This window comes from Ammospiza caudacuta, chromosome 2 (assembly GCF_027887145.1).
Source record: "Ammospiza caudacuta isolate bAmmCau1 chromosome 2, bAmmCau1.pri, whole genome shotgun sequence".
Lineage (NCBI taxonomy): Eukaryota > Metazoa > Chordata > Aves > Passeriformes > Passerellidae > Ammospiza > Ammospiza caudacuta.
In genome coordinates this window covers 1,267,165-1,286,352 of record NC_080594.1, presented here as the reverse complement: position 1 = coordinate 1,286,352, position 19,188 = coordinate 1,267,165, and the positions used below count along the sequence as shown (strand labels likewise).

The window sequence follows — 19,188 nt, the reverse complement described above, 5'->3', positions numbered from 1 at the left end:
GGGGCGGCCCCACGGCACCGGTGGGCGTGCCGGGGGCTAGGGCACTAACGTTGCCGCCGCCGCCATTCCCGCCCGCCACAGCGGGGGTGGCGCTGACATGGCGGCGGGCGGTCACGTGGCGCCGCCATCCCTCCCGCCCAACGTCTCGCGTGGGCCGGGAGGAGGCCCGGCCGATCCCGGCGTGCACCGCGCCTCGCCCCCCCCCGCCCGTCGCGCGGTCGGCCCGGGCCGCGCGCTGCCCGCGAGCCCCGCCATGGCCGCCGCCATCATGGCCGCGCCCTGAGGGCACCGACCGGCCCTGCCGCGCCGCCCGCCCGCCACGCCCGCCGCCCGCCGCCGCCTCCCGCCGCCAGCGCCGACATGGAGGCCGTGAACGCCTTCAACCAAGAGGTGGGAGCCGGGGAGCGGGCGGCGAAGCGCGGGCCGCGGCGCGGGGGGGGGCACACACGGCGGCCGCCATCGCGTCCCCCGGCTCCCCGCGCTTCCGGCCGGGCCCGGGCCCGCCGCCTGCGGCCTGCGCGGGGAGCGCCGGCCCGGGCCCGCCGCCGGGCGGGGAGCGCTGCTGCGGGGGAAAATGGAGGCGAGCGCAGCCGGGCCGTTCAGCGGCCGCTCCGCGAGGCCCCGCGCGGGCCGGGCCGGGCCGGGCCGGGCCTGCACGGCCGGAGGCGTTGGAGGGAGCCCCGGGCCGGCCCGGCCGCCTCCGTCCTGCTCCCGCTGCCTCGCTCCCCTCCGGGCAGCGGCGCAGAGCGGGGTCCGGGATCCCGGGCCGGATCGCGGGGTGCCCGGGCCGTCACGCGGTGCCGGGGAAGCCGCGGGTCGGGACCGGCCCTTCCCGGTAATGGCTGGGCCAGAGAGCCGCGGCACGGGCACAGCCTGCAGGGGCAGGGAGCCGTGGGACGGGGCTCGTCCCGGGGATGGGACTCGGGGATCGATCCCAGTTCCGGGGACTTGACAGGCTGAAAGCCGTTTACTCGCTTTTCCTACGGCGCAAAGGTCCCTCCCCGTCTTCTTCTGGTTTTGGCTTGGTTTATTTCTTAGTCAGTGGGAAGCAAAGAGGGCCGTGGTTGTTTTTTGCATAATATATAGCAACTCCATCCAGCCTCTGCTGTGTAAAGTTTTTGACACGTGACTTCAATTATTATTAATTACTGTTAGTTGTACTTCTGCCTCAGTTGGACAGTGTGGCTGTGCAGCCCCTCCGTGGACACAAAGTCACGTAGAGCTGAGGCAGAGCCTGTTGCCAGGTTCGTGTTGGAGGCTGGGTGGCTGTGCCTGCCCGTTGAACAGAAACAGGAGGGATGGCAGCTGCTCCCCTGTGATGGACTCGGGATTTGTGAGGCTCCCTCTCTGCAAGGCTTTGTCACACACGCACCTGGGAATGCCCTCATCTGAACCAAAACTGTGCAAGAGCCAAGGGAAAAGTGGATGGCATGCAGATCCCGTTAGTGGTTTGTTTATTTGCCAGTGTTTTGGGGGTTTGTGCAGCTCCAAACCAGTGGGATGGCAGGTGCAAGGCCACCTTCCCCAAAAACCCAGAACGGCACACGTGTGTCATTTTCAGTGTTGTAGAAAGAGTCAGCGGCGACGTTGTGAATTTCCCGCCTCGGTGTGAGCGCGGTGCAGGCAGTGCCGGGGCTGGCACGGTGGCCCCGGTGCCGGTGCCGGTGCTGAGCGTGCCCGCAGAGCAGGAGTTGGTGCTCGGGGATCCCGTGACCGGCCCGTGTCCTGGCAACCCGTGTTTGCATCCCACCTCTTGCTGTCCTGCGGGAGCGGGGGGATGCCTTCCCTCGGGAATGCTGAGGGAAATCCTGCTGGGGGCTGCCGCTGGCTTCAGCCGGATCTCGCATCTGGGGGAGAGGAGTGCGCTCGCCGAAATCCCTGTCGGCAGCCCTGGGCGCGCCTGAGCGCTTCCCTGGAGCTGCTGGTGTGGAGCAGCGCGTGGATAACTGCAGGGGCTCCGTGCTTCCTGCCCTGCTCCCTCTCAGGGGCTGTGCAGGGCAGAAAGCCCAGCTCACACTGCTGCCTTCCTTCCCTTTGCCTGCCCCGCTCCTGGAGCTGTGCGCGCTGCAGCAGCTGTGAGGGGGGCGCGTGTACGGCAGGGTTTGTTCCTTTCTGCCCTTTGCCAGGGACAGAGCTCTTGCTGCAAAGCTCTGGGGGTTGTTCCCTCAGTGGTGGGGTAGCAAGGGCTGGTGAGGCCTTCGGGGTGCCACTCCCAGCTCCCTGGGGAGTTACTGCCTTTATTGGGAGGGGAGCAGCTTCAGCAGTGAACATGGGCAGCTACAGGGCACCCCACAGGGGTATAGGGCACCCCACACGGGTACAGGGCACCCCACAGGAGAGTACAGGGCACCCCACAGGAGTACAGGGCACCCCACAGGGGTACAGGGCACCCCACAGGGATACAGGACACCCCACAGGAGTATAGGGCATCCCACAGGGATACAGGACACCCCACAGGAGAGTACAGGGCACCCCACAGGAGTATAGGGCACCCCACAGGGGTACAGGGCACCCCACAGGGATACAGGGCACCCCACAGGAGTATAGGGCACCCCACAGGGATACAGGACACCCCACAGGAGTATAGGGCACCCCACAGGAGAGTACAGGGCACCCCACAGGAGAGTACAGGGCACCCCACAGGAGAGTACAGGGCACCCCACAGGGATACAGGACACCCCACAGGAGTATAGGGCATCCCACAGGGATACAGGACACCCCACAGGAGTATAGGGCACCCCACAGGGGTACAGGACACCCCACAGGGATACAGGGCACCCCACAGGAGAGTACAGGGCACCCCACAGGGGTACAGGGCACCCCACAGGAGAGTACAGGGCACCCCACAGGAGTACAGGGCACCCCACAGGGGTACAGGGCACCCCACAGGAGTACAGGGCACCCCACAGGGATACAGGACACCCCACAGGAGTACAGGGCACCCCACAGGGGTACAGGGCACCCCACAGGGGTACAGGGCACCCCACAGGGGTACAGGGCACCCCACAGGGATACAGGACACCCCACAGGGGTACAGGGCACCCCACAGGAGTACAGGGCACCCCACAGGGGTACAGGGCACCCCACAGGAGTACAGGGCACCCCACAGGAGTACAGGGCACCCCACAGGAGTACAGAATACACTACTGGCCTGGAGTTCCTGCACTTGCTGGAGGTGCAGGAATTCCAGTACTGTGCCACTGTAGCCAGGGAAAATTGCAGTTTAACCCTGGCAAATGCAGCTGCAAATCCAGTTTGGTGCTGCACTCGCCGTGGTTGCTGGAGGTGATTCCCTGGAGGTGGCACCTGCCAGCTCTTGGCCACTTTGCCTGAAAGAGGAAATGCCATTTACTCCGTCAGGTGCTCCCACCATTTGGGGTTTTTGGGGTGTTGGCAGCAGTTTCTCAGATGGTGGGAGGCCCAAGTTCCAAGTGTGGCTGTAAACCTGGTGGGGTTGCTGTCCCCTCTTGGGCAGGGAGAGAAGTGAGTTTGGCTCTGGCAGGGGGTGGGAACTCCTGGGTTGTGTAATTTGTGTTGGATTGTGGTGCCATTGCCGATCCTGTTCTTTGGACCTGCATTTTGAGTGCAGCTTTGCCAGTGAACGTCCTCCTCCAAGTGCTCATGTTGCTACAGGAGCGTGCAGGGCTTTTGTATTGGCTGCTGTATTTCCCTGCAGCTGTGGTTTGAGCAGGTGCTGCCAGCTGAAGGGGGGGGATCTGACAGGTCTGGAGTGCAGTGTGTGTTCTCTGAGGAGTTCATTTCACCAGTTAGGATTCAGGTGTTAGGTGGGCATGTTATGTTACAGTATAAATACATCACAAAAGTCAACTGCATAATGGGACAGAACTTTTTTTGGTTTTAAGGAAACAAGCAAACATTTTTCTTTGAAAAAAAATTAAAAATCACCCCCCCCAAACACAAACAAAAAACTCCCCACTGAACATCTGCCATATAAATCCTTGGCATGTTTTACTTTAGGGGATGCCTTTTTCTTGAATCTGGATAACTTGAGGCATAGTTTACTGGGTATAAGAATTAGAAATAAAGATTTTTTTCTCACAGTCTTGCTGCTGGAAGTAGAATAAAGTCAACTTTCCTGTTTTGTAATCTTTTATTTGTGTTGAGTAATGCGCATCACTCACTCAGTCCCGTGTCTCAGTGTTAATGTGTGCCCCTGAAACAATTGATACCCCCCTCATGTGCCTGGAGACAAACCCATGGGAGCGCTGGGGCTGGTTATTTAGAGCTGGAGCTGCACCTTCCTTTTTGCTGTTTGCCGTCCTTAGGGCACAGGACAGCTGGGATCAGTGGGGCAGTTTGTGCCTGTTGGGGACAGCCCTCCCTCCATCCTGAGGAGCTATAAATAGAGGGCAGCAGGATATCCTTCCCGTGGTTCTGCTGCAGTTCCTGGAGCTCAGCATCCCCAGCGGGGCTCCCCGTGCACAGAAAAGCACAAGGACACAAGTGCCAGGGTCTGGCTGGGTCTCTTTGCCCCGAGGCTGTTCCAGGAGCCCTGGGAGCTGTGACACTGCGTGGGGATTCCTGGTTAGAAGCAGTGGCACCAGCAGCTTTCCAGGAGATGGGCTGGACAAAGAGCCCTGCGCTGCTCCCCAAGCTGCGTTTCCAGAGCACGTGAGGAGAAACAAAACTCCATTCTGTGCCCTTGCATGATGTCATTTTCATGAGAGTATCTTTTGTGAAGACGTTTCTCCCCAGTGGTTCAGGATTTGTGAATGGTCTTTCCAGGCCACAGAAGTAGCTTGGTTGATGAAGTGCTGCTGAGCTTCATTCATTGCCTGGGGGTCAGAGCTGGTCAAAGTCAAATCTCACTTATTTCCCAACGAATGCAGCCTGGCAGCTCTGGATGTTGTGGTGCTCTCTTACCTTCAGCAGCACCTAACGCTTGCTGTGCTTCACAGCTGGTGGTCAGGCATTGCAGACTTGCATTGGTCCTCTGAGATACAGCTTAGCAACACATCCGCCTCCTTCCCTCGAGGAAAAACGGGGGCCTGAAGAGGAAAGGGATCAGTGACTTCTGTAGGGGAAGGGAAATGTCTAGAGTGACAGCATTGCTTTCAGAGATGTGGCCGTGCATTAGCAGTAAAGGAGTTTTGGTAACAAAATAGTGCAATAGCTGTGCTTATTGGTTGTGGCCTCCACAATCCTTTTGTTTCTGTACAGGAACATGTAACTGCAGCTAGGCCTGTGAGTCACTGGAGGTTGGCTGCTTTCTAAATGCATGAATAAAATCCATTCCAAAGGATGGTGAATGAACGTGGAGCCTGCTTTGGGAAGGGTTGTTGGACACCCAAGGCATGTTGGAATGGCTGAGGGTGTGTTAGACTGCTCTGGAAATTGGAGAAGGGGAGGCTCAATGAGGTGTCCTGACAATGACCTGGGTGCTTGATATCCCCTAATCACTAACCACTGTCTGGTTCAGGAGCTCCTTCCTCTCTGTGCAGCTGCTGTGCTCTGGGGTTTGTTCAGTGACTGGATGAAACGGGCCCACAGCTCTTTGTTTGTAAATACAGACACCTTTCTATGGCACAGACACTTGAGCAGGAGGGCCAAGCCAAGGAAGTCAGCTCAAGTCCTAAAAGGCACTTTCACTGTGTTACCCAGACATAAAACAGATTTTCTTAAGATCATACCTCAAGCTGGGTAAATGTAAAAGTAGCACTTCTCCCCTGTACTTCAAAACCCCCTGGTTCTCAGGTTTCCATGTAAACTACACCATCAAAGGACATTAATTACAGAATGAGAGAAATTAATCATTTGCTGCTCAAAAGGCTGAGAAGTGAAGGCCACCAGCACCCGTTCCTCGTGCGCTGCCTGCACTCACAGGGCTGCTGGGCTGGAGCAGGGGCACAGTGCGAGCTGGAAGGGCTGTGCTCGCTCTGCCCCCTGTGAGCTCCTGTGTTTCACACTCATTGTGCCTTTGGGCACAGCCCCTCTGGCCTTGCTCTCCCTTTTGCTGGTCTGCTGTGCTTTCAGGCATTTTTAGCCTGAAACTGAGCAGGTGAATGTTCTGCCTTCTGCATCCCTGGCTTTGCAGATACTTTACCTTGTAGTTCCATCCTGCTGGGAGAGGCACCCAGAAATGCCCTTAAATCTTCAGTATTTTGTACTGTGGCTTGAGTGTAATACCCTTGAAGACCTCTGCTTCTCTTGTATCCACATCCTGTAAACGGGCAGTTAGGGGCAGGGAAAGCAGAAAGTCGTTTCTAGCAGGTCACAGCATTGCAGGCACAGGTTCCTGTTGTGCGGCAGGACTTTGGAAAACCTCAAGCTGTACATTTTCTTCGCCTTTGTTACATCCTTTTTTTTTTTTTTTTTTTTTGTAAATAGAGTGTAAATTTTTGTGTCCAAGTTGTTCCTTGAGCTGATCATGAGAAACTGGATGTACTATTGTGAACCAGCCCTCTATAAATAGTGCTGGGGTGACTGTTTTGTATATTGGTTTGGGAAATGTGTGTGCAAGAAGATCCAGGTCTAACTGAGCAAATGCAACTGGAAATACCTGGGTGTCCTCTGAGCAGCTCCTCCTTCCAGCAGGGAGGAACCACGAGGAACTAGGAAGGGAGCTAAAGTTTAGCTGTAGCCATCTCTAAAACATGCTGTTGACATGTAACATACCAAGAATGACATTAGAAATGACTGTAAATAGTTATTTGGTGTTCTGACATCTTAGGTAATTTCAAGAAAAGGAGCAAAATACTGAGGTGAAATTCCAGGAGGTGGTGGGAGGGGTGAAGAGAGATGGATGGATGGATGGATGGATGGATGGATGGATAGATAGATAGATAGATAGATAGATAGATAGATAGATAGATAGATAGATAGATAGATAGATATGGACACTCATGTATATGTGCCTCTTTCTCCCTGGCAGTTTGTGTCCTGGGATTTTTATTTTTTTCTGTGTTTCCCCCAGTTGCAATGTCCTGCTTGGGATACTTTTAGGACATTTCTCTTTATTATTTTGCTGCACTCGTTTCATGTCGCCTTGGGCCCTGCTCTGAGCTCTGCCAATTTCCTTGGGGTCTCTCCTTGTGTTCCTGAAATCCAAACATCAAAGCAGTGCTTCCACACCAGCTGCTTTGTTCTTTTTCTGTGGGACTGGATCCTTTCCTGGAGGAGCCAGTGGCTTCTTCATGGGTAAAGGAGGGGATATGGAGTGTCTGTTGTAATGCTGCCTCTTTTTCTTCCTCCCCATCTCACTTTTGGAGCCTTCTGGTGGTTTGTTTGTGGGTGTTGGGGTTTGGATTTCCCCCCCATTTTGTAACCTCTTCAAACAGATTTTCCTGAGATTTAATAATAGCACTGACTTTGTTCATCAGGAGTCTCTGCACTTAATTCTAAAGCACTTAAGTTTAAACTGAAAAGATGTTTTAAAAAACCCATATCAGCTCACAGAGCCCTCTCTCCTTCTGTGTTTTATCTGGCAGTTTTCGTTTGTCCATACTGTGATTTCTCAGCAAGCAGTGCTGTTAGCTGGGGTATCTCTTACAGCTGCAGTGGCTTTAAAACCCCAACGTTCTGGCACAAGAACTTGCATTTTGTGGGGATGAAAAATGAAAAGTCATGGGCTTGTGTTGGTGTTGGAAAAGGCATGTGGCTACCACTGTCTGCAAGGACAGCTTTTCTTCTTTCCTGTCTCCTGGATCAGGAATCAAATTAAGAAAGTAGATACAGAATAAGAAAGTAAATTTCCTTCTCTTGGTGTTTCCTAAGGCTTCCTTTTGTACAGCTCCAAGCCCTGTTAGCATTTCCCTTTTCTCTGAGCATGTGGCCAGTTTTTTATCTCCTTCATTGATGGCTTTTTTCCTTAACTGAGGCAGTGGATAAATCTGTCTAAGTTGGTCACTTCACCAGTATCTTGGAACTTATTAATTAATAACATAAGAGACAAAGTTTTAAATGACATCTTACTTTCCATTACACTGACAAATGGAGACTCTTTGATTCTCTTACTTTGCTGTGTGGCAAATAATTGATGACATTTCTCACTCGCATTCAAGGGCTCAATTTTTTCTTTATGATGAAGACAAAAATGAAATTATGTAACACAAACCAGTTTTTTCTGTGATTTGTGAGGAATATTTCAAGGTAAAAACAATTATGTGTGTGTGCTCAGCTTTCTGTGTACAGTCCTGGTTTCCCTCAGTTTCTGAAATGTGGAGCCAATGCTTATTTTCAGTTATGGCAAATGTCACCCATAAAGATGACACATAACTTCTGTATACTTCATATAAACCTCTCTAAACTTCATATAATATCAATAACTTCTGCAGAGGTTGTCCTTGAGGAGTGAACTTTTCCCCTGGGAGCCACATGGAGGGTCAGACAGCCAAGTGTGCAGAGCAGTTCTTTTTAGCAGTAACCTGGTAAATGCTGATTTCCTTGGCTTTGTAAAGCAGCCACTCTTCCCAGGGCCAGCCAGCACAGTGTGGGATGGCACTGCTCCAATCACCCACCTGAAATGTTGTTTTTGCTTAATTGCTGAACTTCAGAGTGCATTTCTAATGTTTGTTTTCTCTGTTTAGCTCTTCTCACTGATGGAGATGAAACCTCCTATTTCCCGAGCAAAGATGATTCTCATCACAAAAGCTGCCATTAAAGCTATTAAGGTAAAGTACAACAAAACAAAGATGAAACTGGAGCAGCAGCAATGTTTTATTATTTCACTTGTAAGTAAATACTCAGGATTTCCCAATCTCAGCTTGGGGGATGGTTTATTCTAGTTCCTGTTAAGGCTGTTGTCTAGAAACAAGTGGGTGGTGAATCTCATCCCTTGGTTTTGGGCTGGGAGCAAAATGCCAGCTTGATTTCTTTGAGTCGTTGCTTTTTCATGCTACACCCACTCGAGTGTTGTGATTGTGTGTAATAAAACTAAATATTGCAGGATGCAGCTGCACCTTAGCATGTGAAACCAGTGTGGATTGCAGAGAAAGTAAATCCAGAAAGCTTTCACTAATACTTGGCAAGCTCTGTGCGTTGTGTGCACACTGACACACTTCTGGCTTGGGCCTGGCTTTCCCCCATGGAATATTTTTCTGTTTGGGAACATGGTGCTTTTTGGAATGTGACTGCAACATTCCAAAGTGGTAGTAAGCACAAAGAGTTAAAATGCTTCTAAAATGATGTGCCACTGCTGAGGAGATGATAAATGAATGGCTGTATTTATTTTCCAGCTCTACAAGCACGTTGTCCAGATTGTGGAGAAGTTTATCAAAAAGGTAAAAAGTAAAAAATGAAATTTATTGATATGCATTGCTAGATATTGCTAATAATGCTAGTAAATAACCAGAAAGGCTTCTGTTCCTTAGGGATTGAGGGAGGCAATTCTGGTTTGCTAGGTATCACTTTGTCTGTGTGAGTTCCACACTGTAGTTTTCCATAACACATAAAGGAGGGAAGGAAGGCAGTAAATGGTGAGATTTCCCACCTTCCCTACACAGCAGCTGCGAGGCACCTGGAGGTGCTGAGCTGAAAGGAATCATCACTGAGACAATAGATAATTCCAGAGAGTGCAGTGTTCATGCTTGCCTGGGCAGGAAGAGCAGGGCTGGGCTGCAGAGCAGGGTTCCAGCCCCAGAGCAGGACCCCAGCCCCAGAGCAGCTGTGCAGGGAGGCTCAGAGGGTTCCAGCCCCAGAGCAGGGTTCCAGAGCAGGTTCCAGCCCCAGAGCAGGGTTCCAGAGCAGGTTCCAGCCCCAGAGCAGGGTTCCAGAGCAGGTTCCAGCCCCAGAGCAGGTTCCAGAGCAGGTTCCAGCCCCAGAGCAGGGGTGCAGGGAGGCTCAGAGGACTCCAGCCCCAGAGCAGCAGGGTTCCAGAGCAGGTTCCAGCCCCAGAGCAGGGTTGCAGAGCAGGTTCCAGCCCCAGAGCAGCAGGGTTGCAGAGCAGGCTCCAGCCCCAGAGCAGGGTTGCAGAGCAGGTTCCAGCCCCAGAGCAGCAGGGTTGCAGAGCAGGTTCCAGCCCCAGAGCAGGGTTGCAGGGAGGCTCAGAGGACTCCAGCCCCAGAGCAGGGTTGCAGAGCAGGCTCCAGCCCCAGAGCAGCAGGGGTGCAGAGCAGGTTCCAGCCCCAGAGCAGGGTTGCAGAGCAGGCTCCAGCCCCAGAGCAGGGTTGCAGAGCAGGTTCCAGCCCCAGAGCAGGGTTGCAGAGCAGGTTCCAGCCCCAGAGCAGGGGTGCAGGGAGGCTCAGAGGACTCCAGCCCCAGAGCAGCAGGGTTCCAGAGCAGGTTCCAGCCCCAGAGCAGGCTCCAGCCCCAGAGCAGGGGTGCAGAGCAGGTTCCAGCCCCAGAGCAGGGTTGCAGAGCAGGCTCCAGCCCCAGAGCAGGGGTGCAGGGAGGCTCAGAGGACTCCAGCCCCAGAGCAGGGTTGCAGAGCAGGTTCCAGCCCCAGAGCAGGGGTGCAGAGCAGGTTCCAGCCCCAGAGCAGCAGGGTTCCAGCCCCAGAGCAGCAGGGTTCCAGCCCCAGAGCAGGGTTGCAGAGCAGGTTCCAGCCCCAGAGCAGGGTTGCAGAGCAGGTTCCAGCCCCAGAGCAGGGTTGCAGAGCAGGTTCCAGCCCCAGAGCAGGGGTGCAGGGAGGCTCAGAGGACTCCAGCCCCAGAGCAGCAGGGTTGCAGAGCAGGTTCCAGCCCCAGAGCAGGGTTGCAGAGCAGGTTCCAGCCCCAGAGCAGGGGTGCAGAGCAGGCTCCAGCCCCAGAGCAGGGTTGCAGAGCAGGTTCCAGCCCCAGAGCAGGGTTGCAGGGAGGCTCAGAGGACTCCAGCCCCAGAGCAGGGTTGCAGAGCAGGTTCCAGCCCCAGAGCAGGGGTGCAGGGAGGCTCAGAGGACTCCAGCCCCAGAGCAGCAGGGTTCCAGAGCAGGTTCCAGCCCCAGAGCAGGGTTGCAGAGCAGGCTCCAGCCCCAGAGCAGGGGTGCAGGGCGGCTCAGAGGACTCCAGCCCCAGAGCAGGGTTGCAGAGCAGGTTCCAGCCCCAGAGCAGGGGTGCAGAGCAGGTTCCAGCCCCAGAGCAGGGGTGCAGGGAGGCTCAGAGGACTCCAGCCCCAGAGCAGGGTTGCAGGGAGGCTCAGGCCCCGTTCCCCTCTCTCTCACCCCCTGGTGCTGTCCTGCAGTGCAAGCCGGAGTACAAAGTGCCGGGCCTGTACGTCATCGACTCCATCGTGCGGCAGTCCCGGCACCAGTTCGGCACCGACAAGGACGTCTTTGGGCCCAGGTTCTCCAAGAACATCACTGCCACATTCCAGTATTTGTATCTGTGTCCATCTGAAGACAAGGTAGGACGAGCCCTTCGGGTGTTGCTGGGCACTGATGGGTGCTGCCTGGGTAGTGATTTGGGGGTTCTCTCTCACCCTGGCAGTGACTGCCGCTGAGGGTTATCACAGATGACAGCCAAATGCAAACTCAAGTTAAAATGTATTTTGCCTGACCTCATCAGTTTTTTTACACACGCTTCAGCAGTGTAAATGTGCCAAAAGTTCTTCTTGAGGCTCCTTCAGAACTTCCTGCCACAACAAGACAGCATTGCAGGAGAAGCTTTGCTTTTGTTGGCAGAGACTGTTCTGTTCAGAAATGTTTTCTAAGAAAATCATCATGTTGATTTCTTTAGTCTTTTCCAATCCAATACTTGAGTTTTGTTGGTGCTCCCCACTGTCAGGGCTGGTCTAAGGCCTCATTTTTCTTAGTTCTGCTGTACCTTTTAGTAGAACAGAGGCTCAGAAAGTGGTGTGAGTTCCTGATGGTCCAGAGAAGATGGTTTCTGTGACCTCTGTCAGAACAGTTTTGAGACTGCCAAGAACAGTGTGGTTTAGAAGCTGCCAGTTGGTTTCCAGAAAATCACCTACTCCCTTTCTCTTTGTAAGAGTGAAATAGTCCTTTTCTACCTGACTTCCTCTCTGACTCTAAATAAGCTTTTGAAAGGCTTTGATGCTCTGCAGTTCTCTAATGTGGAACATTTAGACCTTCAGGCATTGAATCTGCTATTTGGGAGCTCCTGGGTTGCTGGCCTGTGAAACAGAGCAGTCCCTTCTCCTTTCTGTTTCTGCATGACCATTTTGTTCATGTGAGTGAATGAGACTGTCCATCTCCTTCATGGAACTACTGGAAATAGGGAATATTATTATTTAAAACACACTTGCTTTAATGAAGTTCTGTTTCCTAAAACCAAAAATACCCTGACCTGCAGATCCTCAACAGCTGTGGGGGATATCTGAAGAGGATAATGCTGCTTTTTTTTTTTTTTTTTTTTTTTTACAGCCTTTCTGTAAAATTAATATGTGACTGAAAATTGGAGTATTGCTTTTGCCCATTTTTTGACCTTTGTATGATTTTCAAGTTCTTTGGAGAGATAGAATACCCAAAGCAACAAAAAGTATACTGTTTATCAGACCAAAATGTTACTTAAAAATAGACATTTTAAGTTTCTCTATAATGGATGTTATTTTAGCAAACATTTTGTAAAATTTTTTAATCACTTAGTTAGAGGTGGATTTACATGGGTGTATAAAACTGAGTCACAGTGAAAGAAGAGAATCAATTCATTTGAACTAAAAGGTACTTGAAGCTTCTGTGTGTGCAGGTGAATGACTAAGTCTGCAGAAAGAATAGCAATCCAACATGTGTTCTGCCTTCTACCTGCTTGCATGTTCCAGCTGAAGCAGCACAACTACTGAGACTTTTTTGTGTGAATGCTGGGCTGAAGAAGGAAAGGCCAATTTGCAGCTTGTTCCTGGAAGCTGCGTTGTTCTTCATGTCCAAAAAAAAAAAAAAAAAGAGCTTAAAATAACAGCTGACAATCTAATTGACTCTAAATTAATCCTGCAGTGATCAGTGAGGATGTTTCCACTTGCTTTCCTCATCTTTTGGATAATGATGGAGATGCAGTTTCTGGTCTCAACATAGAATTAGGCACAATACCAAGCAAGGTACTCAATCTGACTTCACAGTGTTGTGGTAGCATTTTCTGGTCTAACTGTCCCTCTCTTCATGCAGGCTTTCCAGCTTATTTTCCTTTTCTCTTTTTGGTCACATGGGTTGGGTGTTTCATCCCTGTGCAGACATGGGGCTGAAATGATGTCCTGGATTGTCCATCACACCTGGATTTCTGCCTGGCCAGAAGAGTTTTAGGGAAATGTCACAGGTTGCTGTGACAGTAAAATAAGTTGTCAGTTTTTATCTTTGCCACTTCAAAGGTGTTGCTGCCCTCTGTCACGACACAGGGTTTGTTAAGCTGGTGTGATTATGTCACTTGCTGCTCACACCTTCTCTGCAAACAGAGGAAAGTAGATTCAGCATTGGTGCTTCCTTTTGTTTCAACAGAGTAAAATAGTTCGTGTTCTGAACCTCTGGCAGAAAAATGGAGTATTTAAAATTGAAATCATTCAGCCTCTCTTGGATATGGCAGCAGGAACCAGTGCCACTGCACCCATGGCAGAGAATGCTACTAACAATGAAGGTAGGAATGACATTGTAACTTCTGCTCTCAAAGGGCACATGGCAGCAGCTTGTTTGCCTTCAGCACAAAGTGTCTGCTCTTGGTTCCAGCAGTGACATAGCAGTAAAGTCAGCTTTGTCACAATGAGCAGCCAAACTCATTTTAAATTACTGCTGATACTGTACTCCAGAAATTATCAGCATGTGAATACTGACTTGGGAAATATATTAAATATATATATATGCATGTGTACATATATATACAGGTGACTTCAGTGTGCCCTCTTAAACAGATATTTTCTCTTTTGCTTTGGAATATTTTTATGTGATTTCTCAATTTTATAATTCTTATGTCATTATTTTAATGCCAGAGTCCAGATAAGTAAGTGGGATCTTGGATGTTAAAGAGCTTCATCTTCCTTTCAGTCAGCTCAGTAGCTGAAAGCAGCAGCTGCCAGTGTCTGAGTGTGCAGCCCTGACAGTCTTGTGCTGGTGTTTCACATCCAGGTTCTCAGAGAGAACATTTGTGCCTGGGATTTTGCACGGGCTGCTGCCTGAGGAGCGCTGACCTGCAGAGCCCAGCAGTGCCAGGCTGCCCACTGTGCCTGCACTGACCTATTTAGTGCCACAGCAGAGCTTGCAGGGAATATGCATTCCACAGTTCCCTCTCTCTGCAGAGAGCAGCTTTTTGGCTCTGCACTCGTGTTTCACACTGAGCTGTGGTAACCTCCTTGTTTACTGTGCTCATGGAGCAGGACTGGGAAAATGGAGTGGAGGGAGTGAGGTGTGCTGAGAGACAGCAGAACACTGAAATATCTCCAGCTGTGTTCAGGGAAGTGTGTCCCATTAAAGGCTTTCTAAACCTGCCAGGGCCAGGGAATGCCTTGGCATCTGAGCCTGGGGGCAGAGTGGTGGCTGTACAGTTGAGTTTTGGGGCGGGTGAGGGGCACTGCCTGGCCGGCTCTCTCTCCTCAGTAGGGTGAGCAGGTTGGCTGCCCTCTGCAGTGATCTTCTGTGGGGTTAGTCAGGTGCACCAGAGGGGGAAATTTGGCCCTGCAATAAATATGCTAATGAATAATAGTAATAAATACATTAATGCATTATGTGAAGTAGAGTCTGTTTCACCCATAAAAACAGAGAGAAATGCAAATTTTCTCCCTTGAACAAGCAAATATCCTGCTGAATGTATTCAGGAAATAATTGGGGAGTTACTTTATATTTAAAAACAACACATAGCTTTTTGCTTTATTTTTATGTTGCATTTCACTTCTGGGAAAGTATTATTCAACACATTTGCCTGTGCTTGCTGCCTGTCAGCCCTGGAGTTATTTGAAGTGCAAACAGAGGAAGGGCTTTAAAGGAGTAGCTATTGCAAGGCAAACATGTTTGCTTAGTGTTTCAAACTAAATATTTCTGTCTGTGGAGTTTTTTTAACTTACTCCTTGTACAGCTTTATGAAGTCCATTAAAACAGATCTGGTGAACAATAGTTACTCACAGTATGTAGGAATTGATGGGATTATTGCTAATTTATGTGGTACTGGCAAGATGTTTATTAAAAAAGGTGTTGTAATGTAAGGCAGAGAGAATGGGAACGCTAATAGAATATCTTAAATTGTGATCTCAGTTTCAGCAAAGCTTAGTGGAAATGGGAATCTTTTCCTGGAAAAATGAGTAAAAATCATTTTCCTGGTGGGAGGATTTATCCATCAGCTGCTGGTGTGGTATGTGCACATGCAAAAGGAACGTGTGAACAAACTTTATCAAAGAAAACTGCCTCTGAAGTAATCCTTAAAAACCTTTAATTATTGCCAGACTTGTCTGCAGAGGTTCAGTTACTGGTGGAAAATGCTGAGAGAAACTCAGCTGCTCTTGCAGTGAGCCATGAGGTGGTTGATCCAAAAGGATGAGCCCAGGCCTGTGGGAGCAGAGCCACCACTTTCAGGGTATTGAAGCTCACTGCTAATGCTGTTTGAGTGATGAGAGCTTTTCTAAACCTGCACAGCTACAAACACAGAGCTGGGAGCTGAAATTCCGTGCGGGAGCAGCTTTTCTGTCCCAGTGCATGCCAGGTGCAGGTGTGAGCGGTGAGCAGAGCAGTTCATGGCAGAGCAAACAGAAAATGCAGCTGGGGTGCTGCGAATAGGCCCTTTTGGGATAAACGGGGGGTGCAGGCAGCTGACACTTGCTGTGGGGAGCAGGAGGGACCCTGTGGAGTCTCACAGCCCCCCCTGTGTTCTGGCCCCCCAGGCTCGCCGCCCCCTCCGGCCAAGGTTCCCTCGGAGCCGCCGCCAGTGACCGCGAACTCGGTGCCCGCCGTGCCGCAGCTGCCCAGCTCCGACGCCTTCGCGGCTGTGGCCCAGCTCTTCCAGACAACGCAGGGACAACAGGTAACCTGCTCGCTGTCCCCTTCAGGGCCTGCCTGAAAGGAGGGGAAGTGGTGGCACCGACAGCCTGGGTTTGAAGCAAAAGCTTCCCGAAGGTCTTCGGTGGGAAAGAGTATTTAAATTCTTCCATACAATAGTTGTGATATTTCATGATATTCAGTGCCTAAGTAATTGGGTACAAATTGATGCAGTAAGAAGGTTTCTGGAACAGGTGGAATATCTCAAAGGAAATGAGGAATTTCATTGGTCGGTCCATTTAAATGTTTGCTGCGTTGAAGGGCCTGAGCACTGCAATGTTGGGATCTACTGAATTCTGCCACCAAAGTATTTAAATAAGGGACTCGTGGTCTTGCTGTTAATGCTTCACAGTTCACTCAGGTTGTGCTGTGTTCATCCCCTGCCATAATCTGTATTGACATAAAATTTATATCCTACAGCTCTTTCAATACTTGGTGTTTATATGAGGACATTCACTTCACACTGTCTCATGTTTCTGTAGCTGCAGCAAATCCTGCAGACCTTCCAGCAGCCTCAGAAGCCCCAGTCACCGGTCATAGACAACACTGTGATGGCTCAGGTTCAAGCTATTACTGCTCAGCTGAAAACCACAGCAGCACAGCCCCCAGAGCAGAAAGCTGCTTTCACAGCACCTGAGCAGAAAACATCATTTGACAAAGTAAGTCTTGGTTTACATTTTCTCAAGATGGAGAAATCTGGTTTTGGACAGTTTTTATTTGGTATTGGAATATAGATTTCTGTTTTTCCCCAATTCTAACCTTGTCTTTAGTTTCAGAGCTTACATTGGTTGTAAGAATGTGATAATAAAGATATTTTGGCTGCCAGTTGGGTAAGATACAGAAAAAATAGTTGTGCTGATGTGGTTTCTTTCAGAAGCTGCTAGATCGGTTTGACTACGATGATGAACCAGAAGCTGTGGAAGATTCTAAGAAAGAAGATTCAACTCCTTCCCCTGCAGTGTCTCAGCCAGCTTTGTAAGTTCTGTGTCATAATAAAACTAACAAATCTTTGTCCTAAAACATTTTTAGGTGAGAAAGTAGATTAAAATTTCAAGTTAGTTCAGTTTAACTGAATTAACAGTCCAAATTTAAAGCACTGTTAACAGTTTTTGGTGGGGAGATTTTTGTGTCTCTTTACTTTGGTGATCTGGTGTTGCCTCATTGGTGGAGGACTCTGTTCTGTAGAGAAAAGCTCAGATTTAGTTGCAGGATGAGTTCCATGTTTTTACAGTACATCTGAGGGTGTCAGGGCATCACTGCATCAGCTGGATTGCTTTACTGGCTGGGGAAAGGTGCTCTTCCAAACGTTGTGATAGATTCTAGTATTCAAGAAATGAAAATTGCCTTTACAGTTTTATGTTTGCAAACATTCCATCCCCACACAAGCCAGCTCAGGCTCCTGTTTCCCTTTTGCTGTGCATTATGATGAAGTCTGGAATGACATGACCACATGCCAGTTTTTTCCACAGGACCTCTCTCTCATTCAGTGCACAGGCTGGATGGTGCTCAATGCCGGGGTTAGTCCACATTTCTTTTTTCCCTGCTTCAGTGCGTGGCCCCATGTCTTACTCTCTGTATCTGCATCTAAAGCCTGCTCTCAAAACCAGAACCACTAACTCTGTCATCAGCTTTCTGCCTGTGTCTCTCACCTCGAGCACCTCATGTCCACCAGTAGTAGCTCATTCAGGGTCTCTGAAGGAAATGGATAGTGTTTGCCTTAGAATGCAGACGGAGCTCTGGAGTGCAGAAAGAGGAGGTAGGTCACAGGCACTGCTGGTGTCTGCCCAGCTGGAGGCCTGTGGGCATGTTCATGTTCTGTAGGTGGTGCTTCAGGGCCTCACAGCTGTGCAGGGTGTCCCTGAGGGTGGCATCCCGTTGCTCCCAGTCTGGGGCATGTGAGCTCGGTAATTCTCTCTGTAAAGTACTGATCTGTCCACAATCTTCTCAGAATGGTCTTCTGACGCTGCAAGGTTCCATTTCCCATCACCATCAAATTCCTTTCTCCCCTGAAATGCTGCTGAGTTTCTTGCACAGGCTGTGTCTGCAAGCAGGTCCTGTTACCTGCAGACCTCCAGAATTCCCTGAGCACTGTCCATTCTGTGTGTTGAATCAGGAAGTGATGGGCATCACTGTAATAATCCTCATGTGATAGCCAGCGCCTTCTGCTCTGCCCTATTTCCTCCCAAACCAAAGTGTTTTCTTACAGCAGAGGTACAGCCAGTTTTTTCTCCTTGAGGGAAAAAAGCGTTGCCTCTTTTGTTCCCAAAAGAGGAGCTGCAAAGGGAGAGAATGAGCCTAAGGCAGAAAACCTTTCTGAAATGTTTCTGCAGGCTGAGATCTTCAGCACGCTCATAGAAGTGCAGGGGCGAGAGAGGCTCTAACCTTTGTGTAGCATCGCTTTAAATGTGAAAGGACTGCTCTTAGAGTGGAGCAAAGATCAGGAAGCCACTCTTTCTTCCTTTTCTTTTTTTGTTGGAAATAGGATCATAGCAAAGATAATTGTTCTGTCTCATATTACAGCCAGAATGTGTAAATGTGCATAGGAATCTGTCAAATAAAGACAAACCTGTGCATCTACTGACTTGTCTCACCAAAATACTCCTGTTTTAGTGGGTTTCCAGGAGAAGGCATGCAGCAGCCAGTGTTTCCTCAGCTCCCAAACATGGATCCATTTCAGCAGCGGATGATGGGAATGCAGCAGGATCCGATGCGGCACCAGGTAACCCAGGCTTTTCCCTTGTCCCCCTCTTGTGCTTTCCATGCTTTGCTGTTTCCTTTGGTGCAGCAGGAAGGAAGTGATTTTCCTGCTGGTGAAGAGTGAATGTGGCTTAGCCCTGCATCTTCCCAAAGAAACGTATCTTTGGTGTCTGTCCTAGTCAGGCTTTGAAGGACAAGATTGTTACTTGTGCACCCAAATGCTTGGCCTGCTTCATCTTTTCCCCATCTTTTTGTTTGTTTCCCCATCTTTTACTGCTGGGAAAGTGAATGTAATTCCTTCTCCTAGCTGGAATTCTGTGTTTTTTCTCCTCCCAAGGTGCCTCTTCCTCCGAATGGGCAGATGCCAGGCTTTGGTCTCCTGCCTACCCCCCAGTTCCCACCCATGGCTCAGCCAGTGATGCCTCCAGCAGCACCAGTGCAGCCAACTTTCCAGTCTCCCTTCCCAGTGCAGGCTGAGCCACACCTGCAGAAACCCCACCAGCAGGTGAGCAGCCCTTGCAGCGAGCAGACCAACTCAGATGCTCTCATACATGTCATTCCCAAATGTGTGTGGATTGTCCTGGAGCAGAAGTGTCAGCATGACCAGGACACAGCTGGCTATGAGGCTGGCTCTGCTGGGAGAGAGCTCCAGGACT

The 19,188-nt window shown here is 50.5% G+C and overlaps 1 protein-coding gene across 2 annotated transcripts in view; it reads left to right on the top strand.

Annotated features, from left to right (window-relative positions):
- The first annotated feature begins 254 nt into the window (after window positions 1-254).
- The window catches only part of SCAF4 (SR-related CTD associated factor 4), a 30,544-nt gene continuing 11,610 nt past the window's right edge, over window positions 255-19,188 (top strand). Inside the window, exons 1-11 of one of the 2 annotated variants that reach the window (XM_058824746.1) lie at window positions 255-390; window positions 8,547-8,630; window positions 9,195-9,239; window positions 11,116-11,277; window positions 13,319-13,454; window positions 15,682-15,821; window positions 16,318-16,494; window positions 16,710-16,810; window positions 17,305-17,352; window positions 18,446-18,554; window positions 18,870-19,037. In XM_058824746.1, coding sequence (XP_058680729.1) covers window positions 361-390; window positions 8,547-8,630; window positions 9,195-9,239; window positions 11,116-11,277; window positions 13,319-13,454; window positions 15,682-15,821; window positions 16,318-16,494; window positions 16,710-16,810; window positions 17,305-17,352; window positions 18,446-18,554; window positions 18,870-19,037 — 1,200 coding nt within the window. In that variant the 5' untranslated portion in view covers window positions 255-360. The remainder of the gene's footprint in view (window positions 391-8,546; window positions 8,631-9,194; window positions 9,240-11,115; window positions 11,278-13,318; window positions 13,455-15,681; window positions 15,822-16,317; window positions 16,495-16,709; window positions 16,811-17,304; window positions 17,353-18,445; window positions 18,555-18,869; window positions 19,038-19,188) is intronic. The other variant, XM_058824747.1, reaches the window with a different exon arrangement.